We start from the raw sequence: 27,827 nt of genomic DNA on the forward strand, positions 1-27,827 counted from the left end.
GATTAAATTGACTCACTAATTTCCCTCAAATTGCAAAGAACAAATGATTGCCCACGCTGGCTCACGTAAACAACTTTTCCAGCTTCCCCTCTGTCTTTCTTAACGCTTTATTGATGCGGCTCTGACGCACCGGGTCACAAAAAAAGCATTTCACAACCTCCAAACTGCACGCAGACGTGCACGTATTGAACGTTTTCCTGTTTACAAATCTGTAAACGTACTCATCAAAGTGATAAATGCCTCTTTGTGCTTAAGGCGGTCACGTTAATGATAAAGCCCATTAAGTCGAGACAGCAAACATATTACGCTGTTTGACCTAAACCAGTTTTTTTTCCTCTGTTCATCATCTACCAGCGCTCATCTCTTGTTTTTTTTCTTTTTTAACCCCAACTCCACCGTGTTGAATGTCACATGACAAAACCACCTTTTGACCTTTGGCATTTTCTGATTTGTGCTGCTGCCGTGGCGGGTCAACGTATTCAATTGTCAATATTTGCAGCGCGGCCACTGTGAACTGTAGCTTGTGGTTGTTCTTTTCACTGCACATCCAATGGAATTTTGCTTTCAACACTGGCTTTTTTTTCCACTGCAGTTCATTGCATTGTAGCTCCAGGGCCCCCCAAAACAGGAAGGATGATTGTTGAGCATGTGACTCCACAACAGGACTACAGAAATGTAAAGAATACGGGCATTGAAGTAATAGAAAAGGTTAAAAAGTGCTACATCATGGAAAGAATGACGTCAGGTTTAATTAGGTGCCTGGGGAAGAGCCGTGTGGCCATGGTGGAGCTCAGAAAGGCAGAAAGCACAAAAAATGATGTGGGGGTGAATATTAGGCCACTTTAGAAGGGCTGCATCATTCTGAAGGGGGGGGGGTGTTTAAGGGGGGTGTTAAATAATCGTGTTATTATAAAGCGGCACGGGAGCAAAGAGGGAGTACGAGGGGATCATGACGTAACCGTTTCCATAGGCGACTGATATGCTGGCTAAGCCAATGGGAATCCACACTAGCCGTCTTTACCCATCCTTCTTTTGACGCGCATCACATGTCCCCGTTGGTGTTGTGACAGAACGACACACGTTGAGGCGAGATGATTCCGATCCACTCACTTCCGCTTTCGCCAGTAGCTGCGTCGCAGAAGCCCGGCTAGCGTGCGCACTCGCCATTTGACTTAAAAATCGAAATGTTTTCATTCAGATCTTCCCGCAACAAATTGCTGGAACTGCGAAAGAAGGTGTTTTGTTGATCGTTTTCTGTCTGCCATTAAATAGCCCCTCTAATTTTGAAAAATAACCCAAATTTAGCCATGTGCTGTGCGAAATACAGTTTATGCCTCCAGTGTGTCCAATCGGGTGATGAGTCAAAACAGCCCAGCGCAATTTTATCCCGATTTATTATGACGTGGATTCAAATTTCGATCGCGTTTAAACGGGACAGGTACTATCTTGACCGCCGCGGACGCAGCCGTCGGTTGTGGCCGTGACAGCGCAGTGGGCGGGGCTTTACTTCAGACCAGGGGAGAGAGTCTCGTCGTTGGTGAGACTGAGGGGGAGTTCAGGAGAGAAAGGGACCCGGGGTGCGTTTCGGAGAACCGAGTAAGTATTTTCGCTCGTATTTCTAATTTTACAGCGACAGAGTGTCGCACAGGTGCGGTTGCTGCTCGGCGTGTTCTCGTGTTGCACACAGCAACCCGAACACTGCAGACTTTATTTTTTTTTTGTTGTGTGCCAGGAACGACCCGAGCCAGCCACCGGTGGGAAAGCTGCCTTCGGTAGTTAGCCTTCTATCAAGCTAACGCCGTTAGCTAACGTAATATCTTGGGCACGGACTGACATTGGGCGTCCCGTTTTCCAGCCCAGGTGGCTAAATCAACCGGGATGCTGCCAAAATTTCCGTCCCTGCGCTCCATTTACGCAGACATCGGAATTGTCTTGGGGCGAAGTTTTACCGACTTGTTAGTCTGTTGGAAGTTGCAATGTGCCCCTTTCCCCCCATCATTTTAACCCACATAAGCTAACGCATGAGCGCTAGTTGGCTAACATTGCACCCCAGCTTTTAACCATGTTTTCCAACGCGCTACGGCATTTAGAAGGCGGCAGATTGACGTTGACACTTTGGGGCTCGTCGTTCGCAGACTGTCAGTTTAAATCGTGCCAGCCGCCTCAAACGTGGACGTCTCCGCCGGAGTCAAAAATCCGACGTCCACCGTGTTTTACGGTCAGTTCGGCATGTTTAACGGTGTTGGGATTATCTATCCCAGGCAGAAAGATAAGGATTGCATCGTTATTAGCCCTTCCTAGCTGTCTGCTCCGCACGCTGCGGCTCACGCCGTCAATCCAGCCACCTCCGACATGCACGTTTAATTTAAAGACTGGGGGGAAATGCAAGAACCAAGAATACCGCTCTGCAACGCCTTTCCTCGCTGGCTGCTCTATATTTGTGTCTGCAGAACGTAGTGTTCCAGGGTTTGCATTATCTGGTGTATTGTAACGGCGCAAGCGTGTCGATCGCGCGCCTCCAAGCCCAGCGTGCAGCCGCAGGAGCGCCCTTCTGCACCGTCCCTATCTTATCAAGCCATTGGCACCGTAAGAACCTGCCACTTTGCACGGCTACAACAACCCAAGTACCCACTTTATGAGTGGCAGGGAGATTTTAAAGGGACGCCGGTGCTGTAGCGCAGCGTATGCAAAGCTAATATTGGGAGCAGACGTTGCGTTGACAGCGTGAACGCCACTCGAGTGACGTCGGTGCGCGCAATAGTTCTGCGCTCCGACATTGCGGGAAAGTTTGCAGGTTGATGTGTCCGAGCACCTGTTAGGATCCAGTTGAAGGGATCACTCCTTATCCAATTAAAGCGCTCCAGGTTTGCTGCAGCCCGCAGTGTCCCCCTCCACCATCCACAGGATCACAAGTCATGCACAAATGAGCTTTATTCCTACATCTGCTCACCACAGTCATGTCTGCCACGTCACCTTCACGCGGAATCTAACCTTTCCATTAAGCAATTAATTTCCCAAGCGTTATCTTTTGGGTGTCCTTGTGCCGATGTAGGTCAAATGTCATCATTTTCCTTCCTGATGGAATCCGGTTTTCTCCGTTGTAGCATTGTTCAGCTCAGCACTGGGGGTTAGTATAATGATTCACTTATACCGCCAGTAATATAATATGTTGCCGTCTGAGCCCTTTGAACCAAGACTGTCGCTGTCACTCAAGAATGACAAAAATATCCTTTCTCATGCCATGATTTATTTGTTTTTTGATATATCTATGACTGAATATCGAAAGTGCTGCTCTGCCAGAGCTGAGAAGGCTCTTATTTATTCTCCATTCGAAATGAAGCCGCTGCTCAGAAATGGCATGATCTGCTCGGTGTGACTCAGGCTTTTGCACCAAACAACATTCCAAGACTGTAATTCGAGGTTTGGTTTTCATCCTTAATGCGATCCATAAATTAAACTAATTATCCGTGCTGGGTAGTATGCAATTTCCACTCATCCGGCATTATAGCTGTCATGGAACGGGAGGTTTTCTGCCGTCATATGACGATATTCAGCCCGACATGTTGTGGAGTACACTCTGTTCCTCCCAGATTCCCCCTTTTATGTCTGCTGCCTATTGATTAGGCCCTGGAACTGTTGCCGTCTGGTCTTAGCAACGCTGCAATTAATGCTTTTGCCACTGCCGCTGTATTATTTAAAAAAAAATCCCTCTTTCTCTGAAAATAGGGATCACTATGAGGAGGACAATGCGTTAGGGTGACGTAGTGTGCTGATCCAGGGCCGGTGGTTTATGAATAACCTCTATCCTTCACTGCGTGGAAGAGAGAGCGAACCTCGCCTTCAACGCTACCAAAGCCCGACAGATAAATATGTATGAATTAAAAATCTGCCCTGGTTAACTGGATCCCATCATCTGCGATACTTGATCCAGCTGCTATATATGGCTCGGTATCGGAGCGATACGCGATACTGTATTATTCTGGGTTCTGAAGGGTAAGGATGTATAGCTGATGGATGTTTAGGGATTCAGCTCATTGGATTCGATCTTGGACGACCAATATGTTCATCCCAATCAGTCTTTATAGGCATAATATTAAAATGTAGGAAAAGAGGCTGCGTTGCTGTGGTAAAAACCCAGAAGAAAGGGGTTCAAATAAAATCCCAGTGTTCTAGGTAATTGTGGTGTAACACATGACTAAAGAATGTATTTCCAGTGACAGGTACTTTCTTGCAGCTCCATCTGTCACAATTAATTTTGTCATCATTTTAAATCTAAAGTTTTCGAAAGCTCCTTTCCAACGCTGATGGCTTCCACCACTGATGCGCGGAGCGTGTGTGGGAGTGTTATACACACTACAATACAATGACGTTGACGGGCACCGTTTTGATTTATCTTAAATTATGTCTGCAAATTAGATTCTTTTTTGGATTAGAAGGGTTAGCGGGTTGCTAAAATATTGACAGATGTTAGAATAATGTAATTTAGTGTTTGGTTAAATGAGACAATTTGTGTTCTTCACTTCTGTAACACACAATAGTGTAAATCCAGCTTTACAATAAGGCTAAGATCACTGAGCCAATTAGTGGAAGCATTCTAATTTAGACAAATCATTCATTTTATCTCATGTCGCTGTGGAGTTTTTGGCAGCTTTTTGCCCGTATCTGTGATTTAATTGTAGCATTTTAGTCGTAATGGTCGTCCAGGCTACATCGCCTGTTTTTGCAACCCTGTTCTGATTATTAATTATTGATGAAGCTCTGTTCGTGTGGCACAAATGGCCCGAGGCGTTTTCCCATTTGGGTCTTATGAAGCTGTTGGTTTAATCTTTCACTCGGCAGCTGTATTTTCTGTCTGCGGTATTAATTACAAATGTGTATGGTACAGATGGGTTTCTGGAAAATCATCCATAAAACGGGCACTAGGGGTGCGGGAGCAAGCGTCTGTAATGATGGTCAGTGGTATAAAAATAAATAAAACGGTCCCTCTTTCTTTCTTTCTGTTCCCTCAGTAGTAAAAAAAAAAAATCACAATCACAAGTCATCTAATTAAAATGCTTAATAAGGGGATTAAATCCTGCAAATGGAAATTTATAGTAACAACTTTTCGGGAGTACTTAAGGCCTCTGCTTAGGAATTGTTAATGAAAAGAGGATTAAACGGTTACACCAAATGGTTTCACACCACCCAGAATTGGGAAAGTAGTCCCGATGAAGGCGGATCAATACCGAGGGCTCCAGACGTCTCCTGTCCGCTTCTTGTCACAGAAGCTTTGCTGCGTGATTGTGACAATGTCACATTTAACAGGAACAAACTTGTCGCAGGGATCGACTGGAATCCGGCCTTTTTTTCGGACGGACCCTCTCCATGGGGAGAACTCTCCCTAATTGCTTCGACAAGTCATTTTGAAGCAATTACAACTTTCTAATTAGGATAATTTAAAAGAATAAAAAATAGAGTGGCTAGGTGTTAAGAAAGGTACACAGGGAACGTCTTTTGAATTCGTTAGCATGTTCCTTCCGTGCATAAGAGGAAAACTGTTGATAGTGACACCTGACTGCCTGTATGAGCTCGCAGTGCGACATGGTGATCAGGATGGGTGTCAAGAATCCTGTCCTGGGGTGAAGCTGCGTCCTCAGCTGCAGGGCGCGCAGCGCACGGAAGGCTGGGTGTCTCTGCTTTGTACCCTCCACATTTATATGGCCTGACCCAGTTTAGCAAAGGGCTAGCGGAGGGGGGAGGGGACCGTCTGAGAGAAGCTAAAAATACAACTTGATGCATTAGGCAGCTCCGTTGCAGAGGGATCCCTAGAATTGCTCTCCTTGCATCGCCTTCTTGGCGCGTAGGGGCGCACAACCTGCCAGAGGGTTTCCTTAGCATGGAAACATGTTTCTGAGATGCCCACTGCAGAGGAATCTATATGTCGCCACTCCAGAGCCCCGGGTGGAGGATCCAGTGTGCCTCCGGTGCTTTAAATCGCTCCGGTAAGGAAAGAGACGTGTGACTTGCAGAATCTGGTTCTTGGGTAAAACCGGCCTGCCGAGCTGTGGGTTTCGCTGCTGTTGGCAGGAAAGGGTTAACGTTGGCCTCTGCCATTCAACCATACCATGCCAGCTGTTGGCTTAGAGATCCAATCACAATGATTTTCCACTGTTGTGACATGTGACCTGCTCCGCAACCTGAAACTGTTGCAGCATAGCAAATGTTGGCACTTCCTCCGTCTTGGCGGCGTTGCTGTTTTTAAGGATACAGACACCAGAGAGTTGCATTGATTTCCTCATCAAATACAGATAAACTATATCGGAATTAGGTGCCTCTCAATGATCTGCGCGTTAGCACTTTGGGGAACTTTGGACACTACTCAATTTTTAATGTCGAGCTTCACAGTTTAATTATAAACGCGTGCTGTTTACCAAGAGACCCCACCTCGCGCTAAACAACGATCCAGTTTAGATTACGCAATGCTGTTTGCACATGGTTTACGGTCAGCTCATTATCTGTTGTTAACATTACCAAATTAGCCAACCAAAGCTGCCGCCGTCCTCCTGCAGCAGCTGATCACACCTCTGCAGAGATCCTCCTCCATGACGTGCGAGACCTGTTGGCGTTCGTCTTCACCACAGTCGCACCTGACGCACTGCTGCTCCGACGACAATCCCTGTTCTGTCGGAACCTTTTCCACCACGCAGATATTGAGGATATTAACGGCTAGCTCCTATAAATGGTTATATAGCGTGCAACATACCTTCTGTGGGTTGCTTCAGATGGTTATGGTGCAGTGGAAAATCATCAGTGGCCCAGTGGGAAAATGAAATCCAGGCAATTATCTGTTTACCTGGTTAGCATGGCGCACAGCACTAAATAACTACAATGTGCGCTGACAAATGCTTAATACATGCACACATTTTGCCTTCTGGCGGCGAATGATGCCGTGAAAACTCCGTTCGGATAGTGTTTTGACAGCGGCTTGCTTGCATCAGCAACATTATTTTACTTCCTGGTCAGCTGCCAGGGGATTTAAACATGCTGCAGCTCATTTAGATGGATCCTCAAGCCACACTTGCCGCACACTTGGGACCCTCACCAATTAATCTAATCACCAGATAAACTGTAAGGATGGGGCAACTATCTAATCAATCTGTTGTAGAAGCAAACCGGGTTGGTCCCATTGATTCCAGTTCCCATTCTGTCAGGATCCCAACGATAACGTAACGATTCCCTCGTTAGTGTGCTCTGTGGATTTAATGTGTAGCTGCAGTGTGTAACCGTTACGCCTCATTTCTGCGATGCAACAAATGGATAATTGAAGAGAATCTTGAAAGGTTTTTCTTCGGATCGGACGATTTTTGTTGCTACGTTGCTTAGCTAATGAGCCAAGTTTCAAACAACGTTGTGTGACGGTTCACAACATCACACAGTTAGACCAATGTGACGTGATTTTTATTTTCTTATTGCTTGTAACAAACTAAGCAAAATAGGCACGCCTCATTGGTTTAAATGTGTTTTTAATGACTGGTGTTTCTTTGAAACTAATCTTAAAAAATATCAGATGCATGGTGTGAAATATGCAGCAGACTTGTTACAGAAATGTAATTTTAATAACAGGAAGTTAAGATGTTGCGCCCATTATTTGGCTCAGGTTATTTTTGTTTGTCCTGATTGACCTTTGAACTTTTATCTGTCCAGCCTTGAATGCCCTCAGGAGGTCATTCATGTTTAACCTTTACGTCTCAGGTGTGGTAGATAGTCAAATATTGACAAAAAAGGCTCCAGAATACTGTTTTTGGTACTCAGTAAACAGTACACAAGTGTGTACAGTAAATAAACAAGTTATTGAGATGGACATAATGCTCTCCCGCATGGTCGAACCATTATCGGTTTATTTGAACTGATCGGAGATCGACCCCACAAATCCAGATCACGTAAAGGTCTCGTTGTGTTTCCGTGTGGCCTGGCGGCAACATGACCGCGCTCCCTACACAGATGAGCAGATGGTTGTCTGTGCAAGTCCCTGGGTTTAGAACCCAACGAGTGACACAAGGCAACATTCAATACTTATATTTACAGCCAGTCGCCTTCCATTTAATTAGAGAGTGTTTGGTTAGCAAGAAGCACATGCTACACATCGCTCGTAGATTCGGCGCATACGCTACGAGCAAATGGTAAGAAAATAGATTGCTTTTCCATCCTGTTTTGGTGCTAATCCGGAAAGTGAGTCAAAGCTATCCAGCTCATATCAACTGGTCCTTGTTCTTTGGGAATGATATCGTCATCTCACATAGCAGCAAAAGTTGTGTTCAGCGTTGTCTTTTTCCATTGTTTCTATATTTCTCTTGTGGTTTAAATTACCATTTTATTGCAGTCGTACTGTACTTAAGTTCGTTTTAACGTGGTCACCATGAATGGAGCAGCCTCATTGTGTTAGGCTGATTAAAGCTGAATGGACATCAGCCTCATTAGAATGGACTCTCCGATGTAGAGCACCATGGAGCTCCCTGATGCCTCAGATAGTCTTAATTAGATTAAACACAAGGCTTTTCCTGAGGTAATCAGTCACTTGGTCCCTGCATACTGGTGCCGATTCCTCCCTCCCTGCCCTCAAACATCTATTATCGACTCCAAATTTTCACCTAAGCCTGTACAGAGCATTGACGGTTTGTATTGTATACTGTGTTTATGGGCCTGGGTAGTACTTTGGTACCTGAAAAAGCAGTGGATCATTTCACTAATCACTTATTTTTCCTCCTCATTTCAGATCTGCTGCAGTAATCTCCACCTCTGTGGATGATCCTCAGTCACCATGAAAGACTAGGGACTCGGCTCTCGGAGGAAAATGGCTGGTTTTGTATTATCCCTGTTCTGCTACCTGCCATCCCATTCAAGCTGCCTCTGAAGGACCCATCGGCTGTTTATGGGAACTACGGCAGCATTCATACACTTGAGGATTTAAGCTTTTCTGGGGCAACAATTTTTTTTAATCCCCACTGTTGAGCCAAAGCAGCAAAGCTTTGTGGGCGATACAGCGAGACAATGGCGAACAATTCTTACAGTGGGGTGAAGAACTCCACGGCGGAGGCCAACCATGACGCGGAGTTTGGCTGCACCCTCAAAGAACTGCGATCGCTTATGGAACTGAGAGGCACAGAGGCATTAAGCAAAATCGGGGAAACTTACGGGGACGTTCAAGGACTCTGCAGTCGGCTAAAAACATCACCTATAGAAGGTAAAGTGACGTTTTTATTAACCTGTTGATTGGATGAAATGCAGGATGTTTTTCAGACCCGTGCCAATAGTGTTGCAAGCAGTCCAGCAGGGGTGTCATTGGACCCATCAATAACAGTGTGGATACCTTGACATCACTTCCTTGGAAATCTGGCAGGCAGGACAGGTGGCTTTCACCCCAGTCAGCCCTGGTCTATTTCAAGGCTCCGGGATAGGTTCCTCATACCCTCCATTTCTCCTTTTGTACCTCTGTGTATGTCTCTGTGTAAGCTTCAGACAGAACAGCTGTCCGCCTGGGCACAGAACCAGGCTGCAGGCCACTCGGTGTCCCACTTGAAGGTGGTAAGGCTAGCTGGTAATGACTTGAATGTGTTGGAGGAGTGAATTTAGCACTCATTAGCTCTTCTCACCATACAGATAGGTGGATACTCTTACACTGCAGCACTGTTTCTGCTATTTCCTTTTTTTTTTGCCCCTCTATCTGCTAGCTTCTGTATAGACAGTCCACATAATCGCCAGTATGACCTTGACTGAACTCTTATGGGAGGGGATTTTCAGTTTGATCCCAGATTAAAACAGCACCGCATATTCACTGCAACAGCAACAGTTCACTATTCACCGTCTAAAAGTAAGTGGAAAAATATTGCGGCCTTCACCGTACCTAAAGGAATGTGGCAAACACTGCTCCGTGGACCAGACCCGAACAGCTCTCATTCAAGAGCCACTACCTTGCTTTTTAATGCGGGACGTTAAAGCCAATTGTATGTATTCCAATGGGTAGCCATCTACATTCAGGGTCTAGTGGCGAATAGGAATGTGGTGGCAGGATGGGTGAGTTGTTCATGCATCCGGCCGTGTCAGGTTGCTAAAATAGAGTTTTGTCATATTTGCACAGGAATTCTGGTCGATTCATCACTCTCTGTTCCTGCTATCTGCTGTTTGTAGACATTTGAAGGCTCTGCTAGCAGGCAGTGGGGAGCACAAGGTGTGGGAACAACTTTAGCCTTTGAACCAGACTCCAGTAACTCTTTTGGCTACATGGTTTATTTTACATTTCAATAAAACTGTCACTTGGGGAATCGACTAAAATAGCTGTGCAAATGTGCCGAGGGCATCGGTTCTCTGTCAGATGAGGCATTAATAAATCTACGAAACCGTTTTGAACTTCTGCATCACTGCCCCCAATAAACCACCCCTGTCTTGGATAACACCAAGCTGCCCCCCCCCATACAGATGCAGATGAGGAGCAGTCTGGCGTCAAAGGCAACTAGTGCTGGTTTTCTGAGAAACTCCTAAAAGTCACGCTGGATTTTCTCTTCTGAAATACCCTTTTCATGTCAAAATCAGCTGCAGAGCTCAGATTTTTATGCAAGGTACTAAGAATCCTGTAGTTGGTGTCGCGGCGTACGTGATCTCGTATGAAGCCCTGAAATGGCGGGCGGCGCTGCATTTCTGTCCCCGTTTTCAAACCCTCTGGATTTAGATGTTGTGTCGGTGGGACACGCTGAATCCATGAGAAGCAATGTTTTCTGCTCGGTTGCCAGCTGCTTTGTTCCTCAACCTCTAGTGCGATGAGCCTGACGAAGGCCGGCCGGTGCTCACGTCGCCACCGGGTTCGGCCCAGGTCTGCCCTTCACATTGCATGCCAATCAAATATCTCTCCCTCTTCTTCTTTTTTTGTTTCTGTTGTCCTCAAATGTTGATGGGTCTAAAGAATTGTAGTTAATTCCTCTCTGAGTTAGCCGCAGCTGCTGCTAGCTGCCTTAAAATGAGAAGTGATGCCACAAAAGGCTGCAGTCTAGTTCTCCACTGAAGGAACCCCCCCCCCCCCAAGCCTTTCAGATGGTCAGTTTGTGCCCTTCATTACCTGATTGCTTGTAAGGGGTAGGACAACTTAGATCCCATCTCCCATACATCTCCATAAGGTATACTGGGTGGAGTAGGGTATCGCAACAGTCCCTTCTTGAAGTGATTGTCAGGTGCAGAAATCAGTGTTCAAGTGGTTTAAGACAGTCGTGGACAGCACAAACCTCAGACAAAGATCAGCCCTTGCTGGTTTTTGATGCCTGCATTATTAACTTATGTTTGCTTTTAAGCCATTTATTTAAGCTGTTTGTCTTGGCGACACGTAGCTGTGGAGTTAGACCCAAAATTAAAGCAAAGATGCTAGAAGGTAGTGGAAGAAACCGACTGGTAAAACAGGAAAGGGTAGGACATTTCAGGTTTTTCTATTATTGCATATCAAATGCAATAACCAAGCTTGTCGCTGTTTTTCCACTGCAGCAGTTATGTTGCGTTCATTTCGTAATTACTTCTTCTGTCGCACATCTTACAGTAATAAGTTCTTCCCCTATAGCAATATGTGCGGGGTTGAGCACTTGTGTTACAACAAAACCAGTAATTTGTTTAGTGTTCAGTAATGGCTTTTTAAAGGAACTATTTTCTTGTCAGACCACTACTGGCCTCAGAATGTAGAACAGGGTGGGCCTATTTTCATATCAGAAAATGTGCCTTAACTTCCCCTTTACTTGCAAATGTATTGCTGTGCTGAACTAACGTAAGTTCACAGTTGTGACCCCTGCAGCAGGTGCTGTTCCACCCCGTGCACAGCTACCCAGTTTAGATCCAGTCTCTTTCAATCATCTCATTCTTCACTGGCGTGAGGAATTAAGCCACCGTTTAAGATTTCAGGGGCTCAACAATCGAAAAGGGATTTTGTAATTAGTTGGTTGGCCATTTCCTGGACCTCTTAATCCAATCCGGTGCTAATTCTTCACATTTTCAAGCTCAAGCTCAACACTTTTGCTTAAACAAGTTTGAATGAACTCTTCCAATGTGCTGCATTTGGTGCCAAGATGTATATTTGAATACTAATGAATATTCCCTGCACAAGTTGCCAGTTGACTGTAGAACGCACCAACAATTACCGGTAACTCTCACGCGTACGTTTGGAGACATCTATCAGCCTATGTTGGCTACGGGAGGAAACTGTACACGCTAGCTCCACACAGAAAGGCACCGGCTCAGAATAGAACTTGTTTGACGCCTTGACACATCAGTTATGGGAAGAGACGTGTGTGAATGATTAAAGTATTGGAAGCTAACGCCAGCACTTTAGCTTGTAAATGAAGCCACAAGCTAATTTCTTCACGCAGAGCGATGGCTGACCTTTACCCTGGTGAGGTACGTTTGTACTGGTGGCTAAAGTGGCTTTATTTAGACAATTATCAAAATAAACGGTTAATGATTAGCTGTTTGACTTGGGCTAAATTCAGTGTTGAAATGATTTGAAGGGCCAAGGACATGCTCTTTTCTGCTTATGTAACCAATGTAAAAACTTGTTGATTGTCCATGTCACACGCTTTTATTTTCGCGAATGCAAATGGGAAACGTGAGGGGGAATTGAAAGGGGGATCGGCTGTCAGCATGTTTTCATTAGAGGCGTAGAGAACGGAGGCAGGCGCTGGGAGACGCAACGGTGAGTGATGCAGATCAAACCTCATAGGCTTTTAATATGCTGCTGTGATGAATCTCTCATTAATGTGACCTCCTTTTCGAAACGAAAACCCCCTCAAAACATGTATTTATTAGTAATTATCACCATGCTACCATATGTGATCTGTAAACAGCATTTCTAAGGAAATATTCCCTTTAAGTACAGGAAGTACCGACAGCTTCCTTTCAGGCAGTCCGTTGCCCCCTCAGTCCCAACCACCCCCGTTTGCCTACACACATCCACTCCTGGCCTCTGAAACTGCTCCCCCTCCTCACTGCCGCACACGCGCAGCTCCATCCAGCCTTCGCAGCCGCCCACACACTCGTTGGGTATGAATAGAAGTGAAAAACTGTCATGCATCATCAAATGTCCCTTTTGAATATGACTGCCTTGGATCTGGAGGAATTTGAATTTTTTTGTGTGTGTGTGTGAGGTGGGGATCCAGAGCACTCTCTGTTCACATGAGTAAATGGCTGCCAGGCCAGGCCAGGCCAGGCCAGGCCAGAGGTGTGATGCGTCAGGCCTCACGCTCACTCATCTTCTCCCTGTCACTTGCAGCAGCAGTTAAGCTGCTTGACTCTCAGTCCGCCATCATTGTCAAACTTTATCACCTCTACAGCGTCTGATCATAAAGGCTTAACGCAGCATCGCAGCTCTGCGTCTGCCATTATAGCCGGCGTGTCTGTGCTTAAATGGCAAAAGCAATCTGCGCTTTCTTTCTTAGTCTTATCAATATTAAAACACATTTTGTTCTGTCTTCTCTCCCCAGGTCTAAGTGGGCAGCCTGCAGACATTGAGAAGAGGAAAACAGTTTTTGGGCAGAATTTAATACCACCCAAAAAGCCCAAAACCTTCTTACAGTTAGTCTGGGAAGCGCTTCAAGATGTAACACTCATTATCCTTGAAGTGGCAGCCGTAGTTTCACTAGGCCTTTCTTTTTATAAGCCCCCTGAAACAGAAAGAGAACGTAAGTAACAAATCACCCTGCGATAAGATAAATATTAACTTATACTCTACTTAGACCAGAATCTGCACTTTTTTGGTGATATATTTGGCAGTTTCCTGTGTCATGGATCAAGTTAATTTGAAAAATGATACTATCTAAGTGAAAAATGTTATCCTTTGTGTCCCCCTCTGTAAATGATGTGATAAATGTGTGTGTCGGTGATTATGATGGCTTCTAAATCTAATATTCTCTCTCTCCGCAGACTGTGGAAGGGCTGCTGGCGGTGTCGAGGACGAAACTGAGTCAGAGGCCGGCTGGATCGAGGGCGCCGCCATTCTTCTCTCCGTTATCTGTGTGGTGTTGGTGACCGCGTTCAACGACTGGAGTAAAGAGAAGCAGTTCAGGGGCCTTCAGAGCCGCATCGAGCAGGAACAGAAATTCACCGTCGTGCGCGGAGGGCAGGTCATTCAAATTCCCGTGGCGGAGATCGTGGTCGGAGACATTGCACAAATAAAGTATGGTGAGTTCTCCATCTCAAATGCGTTCCTTCATTGAATGAAGAACACGCACAGTTCCCCAGTGTTCCTTCAAATCACGGGCTTGTGCCGTGTCTTTCAGGTGACCTTTTGCCTGCCGATGGAGTCCTCCTCCAAGGCAATGATCTAAAGATCGATGAGAGCTCACTCACAGGGGAGTCGGACCATGTCAGAAAAACGCAAGAAAAAGATCCCATGCTGTTATCAGGTGATATAGATCCTCAGGCTCCTCGTTAGTTAGCGGAAGACGTTTCTTCTCGCTTTGTAGAACACGTCCTCCGCGTCTCCGTGGCTGCTGGTGCTGTCAGACAGCTTTGGAGTCACAGCCAGTCGCCCCAGACTATGTATGGATCCTGCACAAACGCTTTATTTACTCGTCTGACTCCACATGACAAACCTTGAATAGAAATGCATTTTTTTGTCGCCCTGCTTCTCGTTCGGTTATTCGGAACAGGCTGCGTTCATCACGCAATCACTCCCAAATGAATGGAAAGAATTCTCTAATTAATAAGGCACACATGAACTGTGTTTCACCTCTCCTTTTGATCTTTGCTTTTCTGTTCGCGTCAACAAGGTTCGACCAAACTTTAAGGGGTAAAATTAATGTTCCAGACTGACAAATGGCTCCTGATCAAAAGCCTCTGATTAAAGCTTTTGAGGGTATTTCATTCAATGGAAATTTGTCTTTGCAAGTGTGCTCAAAACACTCGGAAGCTTGCTTTTGTTTTCGGGTTTTGCGTTGCCACTTAAAAGTCTGGTTAAACCAACCCCCCCCGGTCTGAGCAATGGAAAGTCAGAAGTTAGAAATGTTACATGTGTCAGGCTTGAAGCTGTTGGAAAGATGGAACCGTGGAGTGTCTAATCTGGGAAACATCATTGATTCACTTTTCGAACGCATCGCCGTCCTCCTCCTTATTGACAGACCTTTTATTTTCCTCTGCCCAAAGGCACCCATGTAATGGAGGGCTCAGGGAAAATGGTGGTTACTGCCGTGGGTGTCAACTCTCAGACTGGAATTATCTTCACTTTACTTGGGAGCGCTGAGGAGGATGACGATGAAGAAGAGGAAAAGAAGAAGGAGGAGAAGAAGAAGCAGCGCAAAAGTCAGTATCCTCACGAGTCGGCTAACGTTTATCGTAACCCGTTGCTAAAATGCAGCCTGCATCTATATGTGTAAAAGCATCAGGACTCTCCAATCCATTATCCACGGTGGAGGTCGAGCCGCATAATTTAATAATTGTTCTGCTGAGATATATAAAATGGTTAAAAGGGTTTTTGGACAATGCAGATGTCCACATTCATAGAGTACATTAACAAACATCCGATATGTTGCTTGATGATCGGCATTAGCAGTTAATGTTCGATCTGCTCTGACTTGCAAACATTAAGTCCTGGTGTATTTTCCACAGACAAGAAGCAGGATGGATCCGTGGAAAACCGAAAGAAAGGTAAATGACTTGCACACGCAGGACAGTGTCTGCCTCAATGTGCCGCTCTTTAGTTTTTAAGGAAGGTTCCTCCTTATTGGTGCTGGATTATATGTGGAATTTTTGCATGACCTTGTGTCGGCGTATACTAGTACTGGCTGTTCTCACCCATCCATTGTCCTGTCTGGCTCTCCCTTCTGTCTCTATCTCCTTTTTTCTCGTCCTTCCCCGTTCACATTGCGCTTCGAGCAGCAGGTGCTACTGAATCCAGTTATAGCGATTAGTGGTGAGGAGATTAAAGCCATGCAACAATTCTGGGGCCAGAACATCTGCTTTCCCACCCATCTCTCTCTCCAACTGTCCCGCAGGCCCCCGCAGTTTGTTTCCTATTGACATTCCAATCTGCACCAGGGAGCCGTACTGTAAGGCTGTTACGTTTTCAGACTGACAGCATTGATAGTGAAGCTGTTGAGTGGTAAGACAGCCCGCAAGTCCCGTCTCGTAGCCCTGCTGGGACACCATGATCAGTACTGCTTGGTTTTGTGACCACAACCCTGGCACAAGTCCCTAGTGCACAGATTCCCTCTGCCTGCCAGGAATCAACAGTAATCCTTTAGACTGAGATTACACAGGCCATGTAAGTGCAGAACAAGCCACAGTCCACAGCAGCTGCAGCAGCCCATGTCCCTCCTGTCTCTGCTACATATATTTACACATAAAACTCTCTATTACGGTAGTTAAAAAAATACCCGAGCATTTCTGTAAACTCCTATCAAAAATGTAAGTTGCTGGGCTGGAAAAGGTTTTAGTCCTGATGTGGAGGCAGTGCAGATGTATTCATAGGGGGTGTCTGGGTGACACAACTGGACCCGACTCCTGCTGGCAAGCCTGCCACCTCACATCACTCCTTGGCTATTAGAGGCTCTGTCGCCAAGGTTACCTGATTTACTGGCTTTGGGATCTTTGCCAGTTTTGCAGAAAGGGGAAGAAGGTCCATTAGTATGTTGAGAAAGATGGGAGAATTTAAGTGACGGCACCTGCTGCTGCAAAAGGAGGCGGTGATCACTAACAGATCCCAACACTTCCAGCTTGTTACCCTCTAGGTAGAGTTTGGTAATTACCTGTACTATTGACATATTTGGTTCTCATTACTGGTGTAGATAGAATTAGAGCGACATGTCACACGTTTTGGATGAAAGAAGCCTGACTGATGTAGCAGCCCTTTTATGTAAAATAGAATTCATTTACAGGACCTGTAGAGTCATTTAATCGTGTAGTCGCCATATTCCTGGTGTCTTATATGTCACCAAGTTTCTTTTGTATAAAAATTGTGTTCTGTGCTGCCGCTGAAAACGTTTTCTTTGCTTCAGCAAAAGCACAAGATGGCGCCGCCATGGAAATGCAGCCGCTTAACAGTGACGAGGGAGCTGATGCAGAGGAGAAGAAGAAAGCCAACCTGCCAAAGAAAGAGAAGTCTGTCCTCCAGGGCAAACTGACCAAACTGGCTGTCCAGATTGGCAAAGCAGGTGAGTTGAACCAAACATGCTGAATTCATCTGCCCGTGCTTTTTTAATTCTCATTTATAACTGTTTTTATTCATCTATCTCCGTCAGGTTTGGTCATGTCAGCCATCACTGTTATTATCTTGGTGGTGCTGTTTGTAGTCGACACTTTTTGGATCCAGAATCTGCCTTGGGTCAAGGATTGCACACCTATTTACATGCAGTTCTTTGTAAAATTCTTCATCATTGGCGTCACTGTTCTGGTGGTTGCTGTTCCTGAAGGCTTGCCACTTGCTGTGACCATCTCTCTTGCATATTCTGTTAAGGTAAGTCCTGTGACCTTGCTTTACCCTCTTAGCCATGCTACCCATGTTAGCCTGTTAAAACTAGCAGGGGATGCTAAACAAGAAAACCATTTACTGCTGTATAACCAAGCAAAATGATGGATTTTAGTTACTAATTTCTATCCGGTTTTTCAGAAAATGATGAAGGACAACAATCTTGTGCGGCATTTGGATGCTTGCGAGACGATGGGCAACGCTACGGCCATCTGTTCTGACAAGACTGGCACACTCACCATGAACCGCATGACTGTGGTGCAGGCCTATCTCGCTGAGAAGCTCTACAAGAAGGTCCCCGAGCCTGAGAATATTCCACCCTCCATTTTAGACATTCTGATTTTGGGCATCGCAGTCAACTGCGCCTACACTACAAAGATTATGGTCGGTCTGCTAAAACCAAATCACACCGTATAGCATTAACATTAGCATACTAAATGTCCTCACTCATTTCAGCCTCCGGAAAAAGAAGGCGGGCTGCCGCGGCAGGTGGGCAATAAGACAGAATGTGCCTTGCTTGGGTTTTCGAATGACCTGAAGCGCGATTACCAGGCGATTCGCACAGAGATCCCCGAAGAGAAACTGTACAAAGTCTACACCTTCAACTCGGTGCGCAAGTCAATGAGCACCGTGCTGAAGTTAGCTGATGGAAGCTATCGCATGTTCAGCAAAGGAGCCTCGGAAATCCTCCTCAAAAAGTAAGTGTGCTTTTTAAATTTGGAATTCATACTAACAACTAATATGTGATCATTCTACACAATCAGTGTGGTTTATGTTGCTTTTCAGCTAAACGGCTAAAAAGTGTCGTGTAGTAAAAGATATATACGTAATGGCTTAAATGGCTAAGACGTTCAAGCGCATCCCACCCAAGCCCCTTACTTTACGTCTTAAAAACGGGCACAGAGAAAATGAGCTGGTAACAGCTCAGTAAGCCTCTTAACCAAGCAGACATCTTTTTAACCCACAGAGGGCTTACTGTGACGTTTTACTACTGCATACACCGTCATCTTCTCCACACGTGTGTTTTAATGCATCCATTTTCACCTCCCAGGTGTTATAAAATTCTGACTGCAAATGGCGACACCAAGGTGTTTCGCCCCAGGGACAGAGACGACATGGTGAAGAAAGTGATCGAGCCGATGGCCTCGGAGGGCCTGAGGACCATCTGCCTTGCTTACCGAGACTTTCCTGCCTCCGAGGGGGAGCCCGACTGGGACAGCGAAAACGATATCCTCACTGGACTCACCTGCATCTGCGTGGTGGGCATCGAGGACCCCGTGAGACCCGAGGTCAGTGGCCACGCGTGCAAGGATCCGTGACTCAATGCCGATCTTTTACCAGCGAGATACCTGAAATCCCAGTTAAACCATAACCGTGTCACGAGTGTGCGTTGTTGTCAGCGTTATTTGGCCACTCATTTACTTGAGCTCTCTGCCATTTTGTGCTGAACAAGTAGTCCTCAGCTCCTTTGCTAAAAAGCTGCGGTTAGCCAGTCGCTTGTTAAGGGCATTGGGAATCCAATGTTTGCTCTTAGAGGTGACTGCTGTGGAAAAAAGGAGAAGAGTAATGAGCGGTAGCATCCTCTCCTCCACTGTTCGCACTAACCTCTAGGTCCCAGATGCCATCAGGAAGTGCCAGCGCGCTGGAATCACAGTGCGAATGGTGACTGGGGACAACATCAACACGGCTCGAGCCATCGCCACTAAATGTGGCATCCTCCAGCCTGGAGATGACTTCATCTGCCTGGAGGGCAAAGAGTTCAACCGCAGGATCCGCAACGAAAAGGGAGAGGTGAGCCACAGGAAACCGCTCTTCCTTATGACCCATTAAATTTGAACCCTATAAATTCGAATTGCGTATATTTATGTCTTTAGATTGAGCAAGAACGCATCGACAAGATCTGGCCAAAGCTGCGAGTGCTGGCTCGCTCTTCCCCCACAGACAAGCACACCTTAGTGAAAGGTATCTTTTTTTCTGCTTAAGAAGAATTATGTTATAAAAAAAAGAAAAATGTTTATTTGTGGTTTCATATCACGTTTCCATGCATTTTCTCAGGTATTATTGACAGCACAGTACTGGAACGGAGGCAGGTCGTCGCGGTGACGGGGGATGGTACAAACGATGGTCCTGCCTTAAAGAAAGCAGACGTTGGCTTCGCCATGGTGAGTTAATTAGACACTGAATAGGAGACGGCTAAAGTTGCACGGTGGTAAGGTGAAGACGCACTGTCTCCTGTTTTTAGGGGATCGCCGGCACAGATGTAGCCAAAGAGGCATCTGACATCATCCTGACGGACGACAACTTCTCCAGTATCGTCAAAGCTGTGATGTGGGGACGCAACGTCTACGACAGCATCTCCAAGTTCCTCCAGTTCCAGCTCACGGTCAACGTGGTGGCCGTCATCGTGGCCTTCACGGGCGCCTGCATCACACAGGTTAGTAGTCTGAAGTGCGTTGGTGGGAAGGACAAAGATAGTTCCGTGAGTAATAGTGGATGGATGAAGCCGATGCTGGAAATACAGCAGATTGAGTTCTTTTCTCGCCCCGATGCCTCACTCGCTCCTCTCCTACTTGCAGGATTCTCCTCTGAAAGCGGTGCAGATGTTATGGGTTAACCTCATTATGGACACTTTTGCTTCGCTGGCTCTGGCCACAGAGCCTCCAAACGAAGCCCTGCTGCTACGGAAGCCGTACGGCCGCAACAAGCCTCTCATCTCCCGCACTATGATGAAAAATATCTTGGGTCAAGGAGTGTACCAGCTCATCATCATATTTACTCTGCTCTTTGCTGGTAAGTGGAGCTTCAGCTTGTTTGAGTGTGTGAGTAATAATTCCGTTTACGTTAACGCTGCCCCTCTCTGAACCTCCCGTAGGAGAGAACATATTTGACATCGACAGCGGCAGAAACGCGCCCCTCCACGCCGCCCCATCCGAACACTACACCATCGTCTTTAACACCTTCGTCATGATGCAGCTTTTCAACGAGATCAACGCGCGGAAGATTCACGGAGAAAGGAACGTTTTCGAGGGCATCTTTAACAACCTCATCTTCTGCAGTATTGTCTTCGGTACCTTCATTATCCAGGTGAAATCGGCTGCAGATATTTTTTTTGCAAATGTGGATGACTCGTGTGAAAGAACATCAGTCAGGGTCTCTCAAATTTCAAATGTTTGTAATTGAATTCCGCCTCTCTGTGTTCTTGTAGATCGTCATAGTGCAGTTCGGAGGGAAGCCATTCAGCTGCGTGGGACTGACAATTGACCAGTGGCTTTGGTGCACTTTCTTAGGTTTTGGCTCTTTGCTGTGGGGACAGGTAGGATGTGATTTAGCTTCACCTTCACACGTCCACATGAGAAGACGGTGACACACTGCCCCCTTGTGTTCGACGGCGCCAAGCGCCCGACCGTTTCAGCGATTTAACCAAATTCTATACGGCCGCTCCTGTTAAAGTTAATCTTTTGAGCAATTCCACTGATCTCTCCCACTTTTGAGCTTTTTAAAATGTCATTCATTCATTTTCGCTCAAAACTTGCAGATTGAACCATTTTAATCTTCATTGTTTGTAGAATTGCTGTTATGATGAAAAAAAATGACCCTATTTTATTGCTATTCAAACTTTCCTACTTTTATGAAGTAATGCTTGTCGCGGACCTGCTGTAATACTTTACTGGATTAATTCGGGGGAGCTCTATGAGGCAAATGGGATGACATCATGCCTCTTTTCGGGGCATCTCATTTTCTGGTTCATTGGCTGCTTAATGGGTGTGATGTACCCAGAAATGCTCAGCCCTGATGAAATGTCAGGTCTGCTCACATAAATCCTGACGTCTTCCAGGTCATTTCCTCGATACCCACCAGCCGCTTAAAATTCCTGAAAACGGCAGGCCACGGCACGCAAAAGGAGGAGATCCCGGACGAGGAGCTGGAGGAGCTGGATGACATGGATGAGATCGATCACGCCGAGCGGGAGCTCCGCCGCGGCCAGATCCTCTGGTTCCGAGGCCTCAATCGCATCCAGACTCAGGTAACCTGCTCCAAACCAGAGCTGTGCACCATCACCACACCACACCAAGGGAATCAAAAAGCCATAAACCCTTTAACCCTTTGTTGCTCCTCCAGCTTAAAACAATTTGTTCTTTCTCTTGGCAACCTTAAAGAATGGCTTCTGCCCTCAAAATAAAAGCCCTCCTTCTAATCTTCCTGTTCTGCTTTGAGCTAAAGCTGGTTCGTACATCTATTTTGTCCGGCTCTGAGAACTTTCCGCTAAGATTTTGAGGAACTGACGGGAAGCGAGTGGCTCCGGTTGGATGGAGGGATGACTGTTGGGAATACTGGCATGGAATACTGAAAGAGAACCCCCCCCCCCCCCCCATTCCCCTCCCATTGCCCTTCCTCTTTTAACTCTAAGGTCTAAATCCAATTTCCAAATGACGTTTTGTCCGTGGTTACTGGTGCCTTTACTTTATTCTCCTCTCTTCTCTCGTCTGGCTGTTCTGTGTCTTATTTCCTCTGGGCTCTTCTCCTGTCATGCTGTCTGATTCTTTGCAGATGGATGTAGTGAGTGCGTTCCAGAGTGGAACTTCCTTTCAGGGGGCTCTAAGGCGGCAGGCCTCCAACTCCAGCCAACAACAGCACGATGTAACCAATGTTTCTAGCCCTACACATGTAGCCTTTTCTACTACTTCCACTACTGCCGCCAACACCGCTTCTGCCACTCTGGGGTGTGAGTGCGTGTTCTCCTCTTGTGCATGAGACTTTTATTTCTTCTGTACCTCTAACACCTTCCTCCTCCGCTCTTTCTTCTCACCTAACGTTGACACTATGACCCTCTCATGCTTCCCAATGCCCCCACCCACTCCCCCCTCCCGCTCCTCCTCGTCCAAAGAGCCAGAAAACCGCACATCTTCCATACTGCTTTGGTAACACCGCTCAGTATACATGTACACAGTAACCAGGTGCTTCTGGTGTCGAGACCTTTTCTCTGTTTCATCATGTTTTCTGTTCCGCTTCTGCTTCGTTCTCCGAATAACGAAACGGTTTCTACCACCGGGGGAGGGGGTCGGGGCGGTGTGCGTTTGATAGAAGTTGGGTTGACGGTCGGCAGGTTTGTCCGCAGCTGCCTCAGTCTGTTCTGTGCCCCTGTGAACACCCGTGGGTCTGTGTCGCAGCTCTCTGTTAGCTAAATGTTTTGAGTATACGCCCATGGTCACTGTTTAAAACAGTAGGGCCACGTCAGGGACACGCGGTGCTCAGTGGACGCCCTGTCAGTCGGCGTGAGACGCTAGTCGGTCTGTGGCGTGTTAGAGATGATGTTTGATGGGCAGCTGCAGGCGATGGCGGCACGGGTCGCTCGTCCGGGTCGCTGAGAGCGGGTCACTCCGAGGTTTCCCGATAACGAGGCTGTGCTGGCTCCTGACAATGACATCTTCTCTTCCTCTTTCAGATCCTCCCAGGCACTAATGTCACACGAGCGGCAGCGGATTTGATTTCAAATCTGAACGCGAAGCTTCCCCGGAACTTCCTTTTACTTTCCCGACGTTGTTGTTGTTTATTGCTGACTTTAACAGGTTTCCTTGCAGGTGTTCCAGAGCAAAGCGACTCCTCATGTGTTTGTTGTTGTGAGTGTGTCTGTGGGTAAAAGGTGTCCTCCTGGCACCACGCTGCCTGAACAGAATGAACCCGACTGACCCCCCCACGTATCCTCCTTTAGATTCTGTGAAATGTGTCATGGGCTATACTCAAAGGTTTACTACTCTTGAACACAAGGTAGCGCCGCGCTCTGCATGGGTTCAAAGTCTCTGGTCTCGTTTGTGAGTTTTTTCTCTTTGTGCTGTTTTCTGACATGTATACCAGCTTGTAGACATGCTTGGCTGTCGCAGCTTTTTTTGTTTTGACTCCACAAACATGCTAAAACTGACCACCTCTTTCTGTCTCTCTGATTTCTCTCTCTTTCTGTCCCTCTCTCCCTCTCTCTCTCTCTCTCTCTCGCTCTCTCTCTCTTTCTCTAAGCATGTCCAACAACAGTAAACGATTGTCCAGCTTCAGATGTTCTTGTCCAAAGAACAGCTTTCCTCATGTCTCTGCTTCCTTTTTGCATTTTGATTAATCAGACATTAGATCTCATTGTGCTTTATGACAAAAAAAAGAAACCAAATAGGCAAGAAGCAGTCGTTGCATTAGCTTTGACGCTGCTTTGAACCCATCTTCAAGCAGAGAATCAGGTACGTTTTAGACAGCAGCCCCTCCAGGAAATTAAGATTCCTTGTTTGTGAAGCTGAAGATGCAGGCGTGCGACAGTCAGTCAAACATCACTGAAGCGTTTGAGGCCAAGAGGCTGACCCTCAGCGCTCGTGCCCCTGTTGAGAAGCGCTTCAGGTTTTCCCTCTCCGAGTTTAGACACTAGGAACAATTACATTCATTGTTTGGATGAGGATTTTGAAAAATCCAAGAGGAATCCTACTTCTCTGGGTTTTTGAAGCTGTAATTCATTTAAATCCTGGAGGATCTGATTTCTTATATTTTCCTCAATTTAAGCTGCCACTTTTTGGACTATTTATTCTTTAGACCTTAATTTAGACCTAAACTGAACCCGTCAGGTCGGGTGATGTTACAGAGCTCGACACATCCAGTATATAAACAGCGCTGAGAGTGAATTAGAGAAGCCAGAGGTGATGCAGATGTGCAACTGGAATCCTCTCTAACACCTGTATGACTGTGAGGCTAACCTAGTCTAAAAGGTGGGTGAGGCTAACTGGTTAACTGGTTCCGTGCTGTAAATTGACGGCTCACCTGCACGTGTTTCTGAGAGTTTTTGCCCCCCCCACCACTGAAAATTCTTTGCCGTTAAACTTACCTACTATTGACCCAATAATAAACTGTTTATTTTTTTATATGTGGTGTTACCCGACGGCTGAAGTTCAACACACGTGTTTCAGTGCCGACCGTGACTAAACGCGCTTCTCCACTTCCTGTCCCTTCTCCGTTCCTCCAGATCCGGGTGGTGAATGCATTCCGCAGCTCCATCTCCCTCTATGAGGGGCTGGAGAAGCCCGAGTCGCGAACATCCATCCACAACTTCATGACCCACCCTGAATTCCGGATAGAGGACTCTGAGCCCCATATTCCCCTCATAGACGACACCGACGCGGAGGACGACGCTCCCACCAAGCGCAACTCCGCCAGCCCCCGTAACGCCACGCCCACCCCGCCCTCGCCCACAGCCACCCTCACCGCGCCCGTCTCTCCCTCCCCAAACCAGAACAATAACGCGGTGGAAAGCAGCAACCACCTCCTCCCAGAGGGCCACAAATCAGGAACCCCGTCGGCCCCAGGGAGCCCCTTACACAGCCTGGAGACCTCCCTCTGATCTGGCCCCGTCTGTCACAACCACCAGTCTGCCAGCGGCTGAGCAGCTCGACTCGGACACAACAAGCGGACTCTTGGAGGGGGGGGGACGGCGGCCCGACAGAGCGGAGTCTGGAGCGTGAACTTGGCCCGGGCCGGACTCAGAACAGCAGACATTCAGAGGAATGTACGGCTTGGTGTGGATGCTTTCTCTTATTTTTGGTTCTTCTTTAAGCCCCACCGTGACATGAGGACTCAGTCTCCACCCCTCCCTCATGCTAATGGTTTTTCTCGGGGGGGTGATCACAAACATGGGACTGAAAATGACCTGTTTTTCTTATTCTGCTGTTATTACTTTGATGGAGAAGGGGAGGCGCTCCCCCTGACTTGAAGATCGTTTGCAAGAGTAAAAAAAAGAATAATCTTTAGCTTCTCTTTATCTGAATGGTGTTGTATATTTATCTTTTTTGGCCCCCGGCTCATTCAATTACTGCTCCATTGGCTGTTAATATTTTAAGTTATTTATGTTTTTGGAAAAAAGCAGGTCTGTTTACAAAGTTTGTAGATACTTTATTTTCCTGTTTGTAGGCAAAAGAGCTTCCTGATATGATGCAGAAAACTGGGACAGAATAAAAGAAACAAGGATTATTTCAGATACTGCTGTATTTTCAGGAAAAAATGGTGTTTCTATTGAAACTTAACTATTTTTGCCTGCAAGTTTTATTTGTGATATATTTGTAGATAAACGTAGAACCTTCTAGCCAAACGGATAAACTCTAAGGCTTGTATAGAGAAGAGGTCCACGTAGTGAGGTGTTTTCGCAGGAGACCGGAAAGGAAAGACCATTCGGACCTCTGTTCACTAACATCGCTATAAATATTTACTTCTTCCATTTCTTCAATAGTTTTCATGTGCACAAAACCTTCTGGAGTTCTGGATTCTCTCTTCATTTATGTTGTGTTCAAGGATTTCCACATGTTGAAAGGTTCACTCGTTAAAGGGAGTATTTAGTATATATCTGGGCCCGTATTTAGCAAGCATCTCTGGGTGATGTTGACACTTTTCCGTCACTTTTGGACTATAAAACTGAGAGTCTGTGTAGTTCTGGGTCCCTAAAGGGGTCCTAGGTGATCTAGTGCAAACTGCTTCCATCGTGGGAGGATCACAGGCTCATTTTTGCACATCGGGGCTGAACGTGTTTTTTGCCAAAATGCAGAAAAGCAAGAAAATTAGAGCTTTATTCTGAGCTGATCACCCACCAGTGCGCCTGTTTCTTTTCTAAGGAATTAGTTGCTAGACAAAAATGTGTGTGCCTTGGCTACATTAAGGATGTTTTGTCCCGTCAGGTTCCACCTTCGCACAACTGCTAATCCTACATATCACAGTAGGACCAAATAAGCCTCGTTCTGATAATCCTGGGCCAGGTCTGAACAGTTTCTCCCCCTGGATGCTTGATAAATATGGACCCGGGACATCCTTTGTAAAAAGTAATACAATAAAATCAGTGCATTTAATTTATTTTTTTCCTTCAGCAAAACATTACCCCCCCCCCCCCCCTCCCCCGTTCGCCAATGTACAATATTGTTTTATTCATGCATAGAAAAAGAATAAAAGGAATCTATACAGGAAGAACCTTTTAACTTCAAACTTTGTGTATTTAGATTGTGAAACTTTGTCTTGGTCAGAGCAACAACAAAAAAAAAAAACAACCAAGTGAATTATTTTCATATTTTATTCAATCTATAAGATAACACCTTAGGAAAACCTTAATTTTACTTCTATTGCTGGTTTGTTGGCATTAATTTTTTAAAAAAAGGGGGGAAAAGTCTTATTTTTTTTTCCTCAACTACAACTGTCAATAAGGCTCATTTTACCATGAATAAATGTTGCTGCGTTTGATTTGTTTGTAAAATATTTTTTGACACCTGTTGTACTGGAAACGCTAACCAATTGGACGTGCATTTTTCAAGAATAAAGACGAGGAATACACTGGGATCTATCTGCACAGGGTACTTTATTGCATAGCGTTCCTTGGGGGAAACAAATTTTGATATAAAGCACGAATTTAAAGAGAAATATCCGTTTGTATTTTTATGACAACATGGATGATAACTTTCCACGTCCTAAACAGATTTTGGATTATTTGACACGAATCATGTTATACTGGGAGTGCTGTCGGAGGATTGGGGCACTGAAATGCGTGTTGTTCTGGATCATTCATCTCAGGGTGCAAATGGTGTGAACGTGAACAGGCCTCTTTTTTGCGTTAATGTTTGGAAAATGGTGCTTGTCAACAGCGCAGGATGTCTCGGACAGCAGGCTGCACCTTCCTCCTGCAGCCTCCGTCACCTGAAAAAGGCCGTGGAGGGGTTCAATCACAACTCTCTCTGGGGAAATAGTCTGTTCCAGTGGTTTTACAGATGTGGAAATAGCAGCTGGGGTTGCATTAGAGCGAGATTGGAAAGACACACGGAGTCTACATGAGTTTGTTCAGTAGCTTCTTCCTGTAATGGGAATGAATGTTTGTTGGGTTTTTTTTTTCCATCTGTTTTATGGATTATTTTTTTATCTTTTAACATTTGGAAATAAAAGTACTTCATGTCTGTTTATCTTGAGCATTTTAAATGGATATCGTGATTGGATTTACATTTGAAACTTGTCGAGTAATGTGTATGGTTTTTAAAAATAAAAAATGTATTTAGCCTAAATGCGGGCTCGTGTTTGTCATTTACGGGACTATTTTGCAGTGTGATTTTGAGTGATAATGCCACAAATACATTTAATTTCCAAATGTAAAATATGTCTCAAGGTTCCTGTACTGAATACTACAATATTTTTGGGAATATATTATCTGCATTGGAGTGGAAACGAGTCAGTTTTGGCATTCAGGTGTTCAATTAAAATTTTATTTTCTCAATTCTAAAATATATTTTAACCCAGAAACCTTATTTAAATGATAAATAATTTTAAAGGACATGTGATCATAGATGCACTCGCTAAATGTTGCAATTGTATGTAA

At 45.7% G+C, this 27,827-nt stretch overlaps 1 protein-coding gene across 4 annotated transcripts; it reads left to right on the forward strand.

Moving 5' to 3' along the window:
- Positions 1-1,488: 1,488 nt before the first annotated feature.
- On the forward strand, positions 1,489-27,516 carry atp2b1a (ATPase plasma membrane Ca2+ transporting 1a). Of its 4 annotated transcripts, none has more exons than XM_011613362.2 (21): positions 1,489-1,596; positions 8,753-9,220; positions 13,485-13,682; positions 13,924-14,181; positions 14,280-14,405; positions 15,145-15,300; positions 15,607-15,645; positions 16,995-17,150; positions 17,238-17,452; positions 17,606-17,848; positions 17,921-18,162; positions 18,516-18,753; positions 19,076-19,255; positions 19,339-19,426; positions 19,520-19,626; positions 19,707-19,898; positions 20,041-20,254; positions 20,337-20,548; positions 20,670-20,777; positions 21,300-21,488; positions 24,456-24,830. In XM_011613362.2, exons 2-21 carry the CDS (start codon positions 9,028-9,030, stop codon positions 24,828-24,830), a joined length of 3,729 nt encoding a protein of 1,242 aa, XP_011611664.1. In that variant the 5' UTR covers positions 1,489-1,596; positions 8,753-9,027. The 4 variants fall into 4 exon arrangements, with proteins under 4 accessions (XP_011611664.1, XP_011611665.1, XP_029707511.1 ...); XM_029851651.1 differs by lacking the exon at positions 1,489-1,596 and adding an exon at positions 22,013-22,187 and having other exon boundaries at positions 9,028-9,220; positions 24,456-24,638; XM_011613363.2 differs by lacking the exon at positions 13,485-13,682.
- The last annotated feature ends 311 nt before the right edge of the window (positions 27,517-27,827 follow it).

This window comes from Takifugu rubripes, chromosome 18, assembly GCF_901000725.2.
Source record: "Takifugu rubripes chromosome 18, fTakRub1.2, whole genome shotgun sequence".
Taxonomy (NCBI): Eukaryota; Metazoa; Chordata; class Actinopteri; order Tetraodontiformes; family Tetraodontidae; genus Takifugu; species Takifugu rubripes.

Excerpts from the sequence above, each read along its gene's own strand:
- atp2b1a (XM_011613362.2), top strand. The coding sequence starts at position 9,028 with ATGGCGAACAATTCTTACAGTGGGGTGAAGAACTCCACGGCGGAGGCC. Across the intron at positions 14,406-15,144 it reads AGATCCCATGCTGTTATCAG|GCACCCATGTAATGGAGGGC; the intron begins GTGATATAGATC and ends CTCTGCCCAAAG. Across the intron at positions 18,754-19,075 it reads AGGACCCCGTGAGACCCGAG|GTCCCAGATGCCATCAGGAA; the intron begins GTCAGTGGCCAC and ends ACTAACCTCTAG.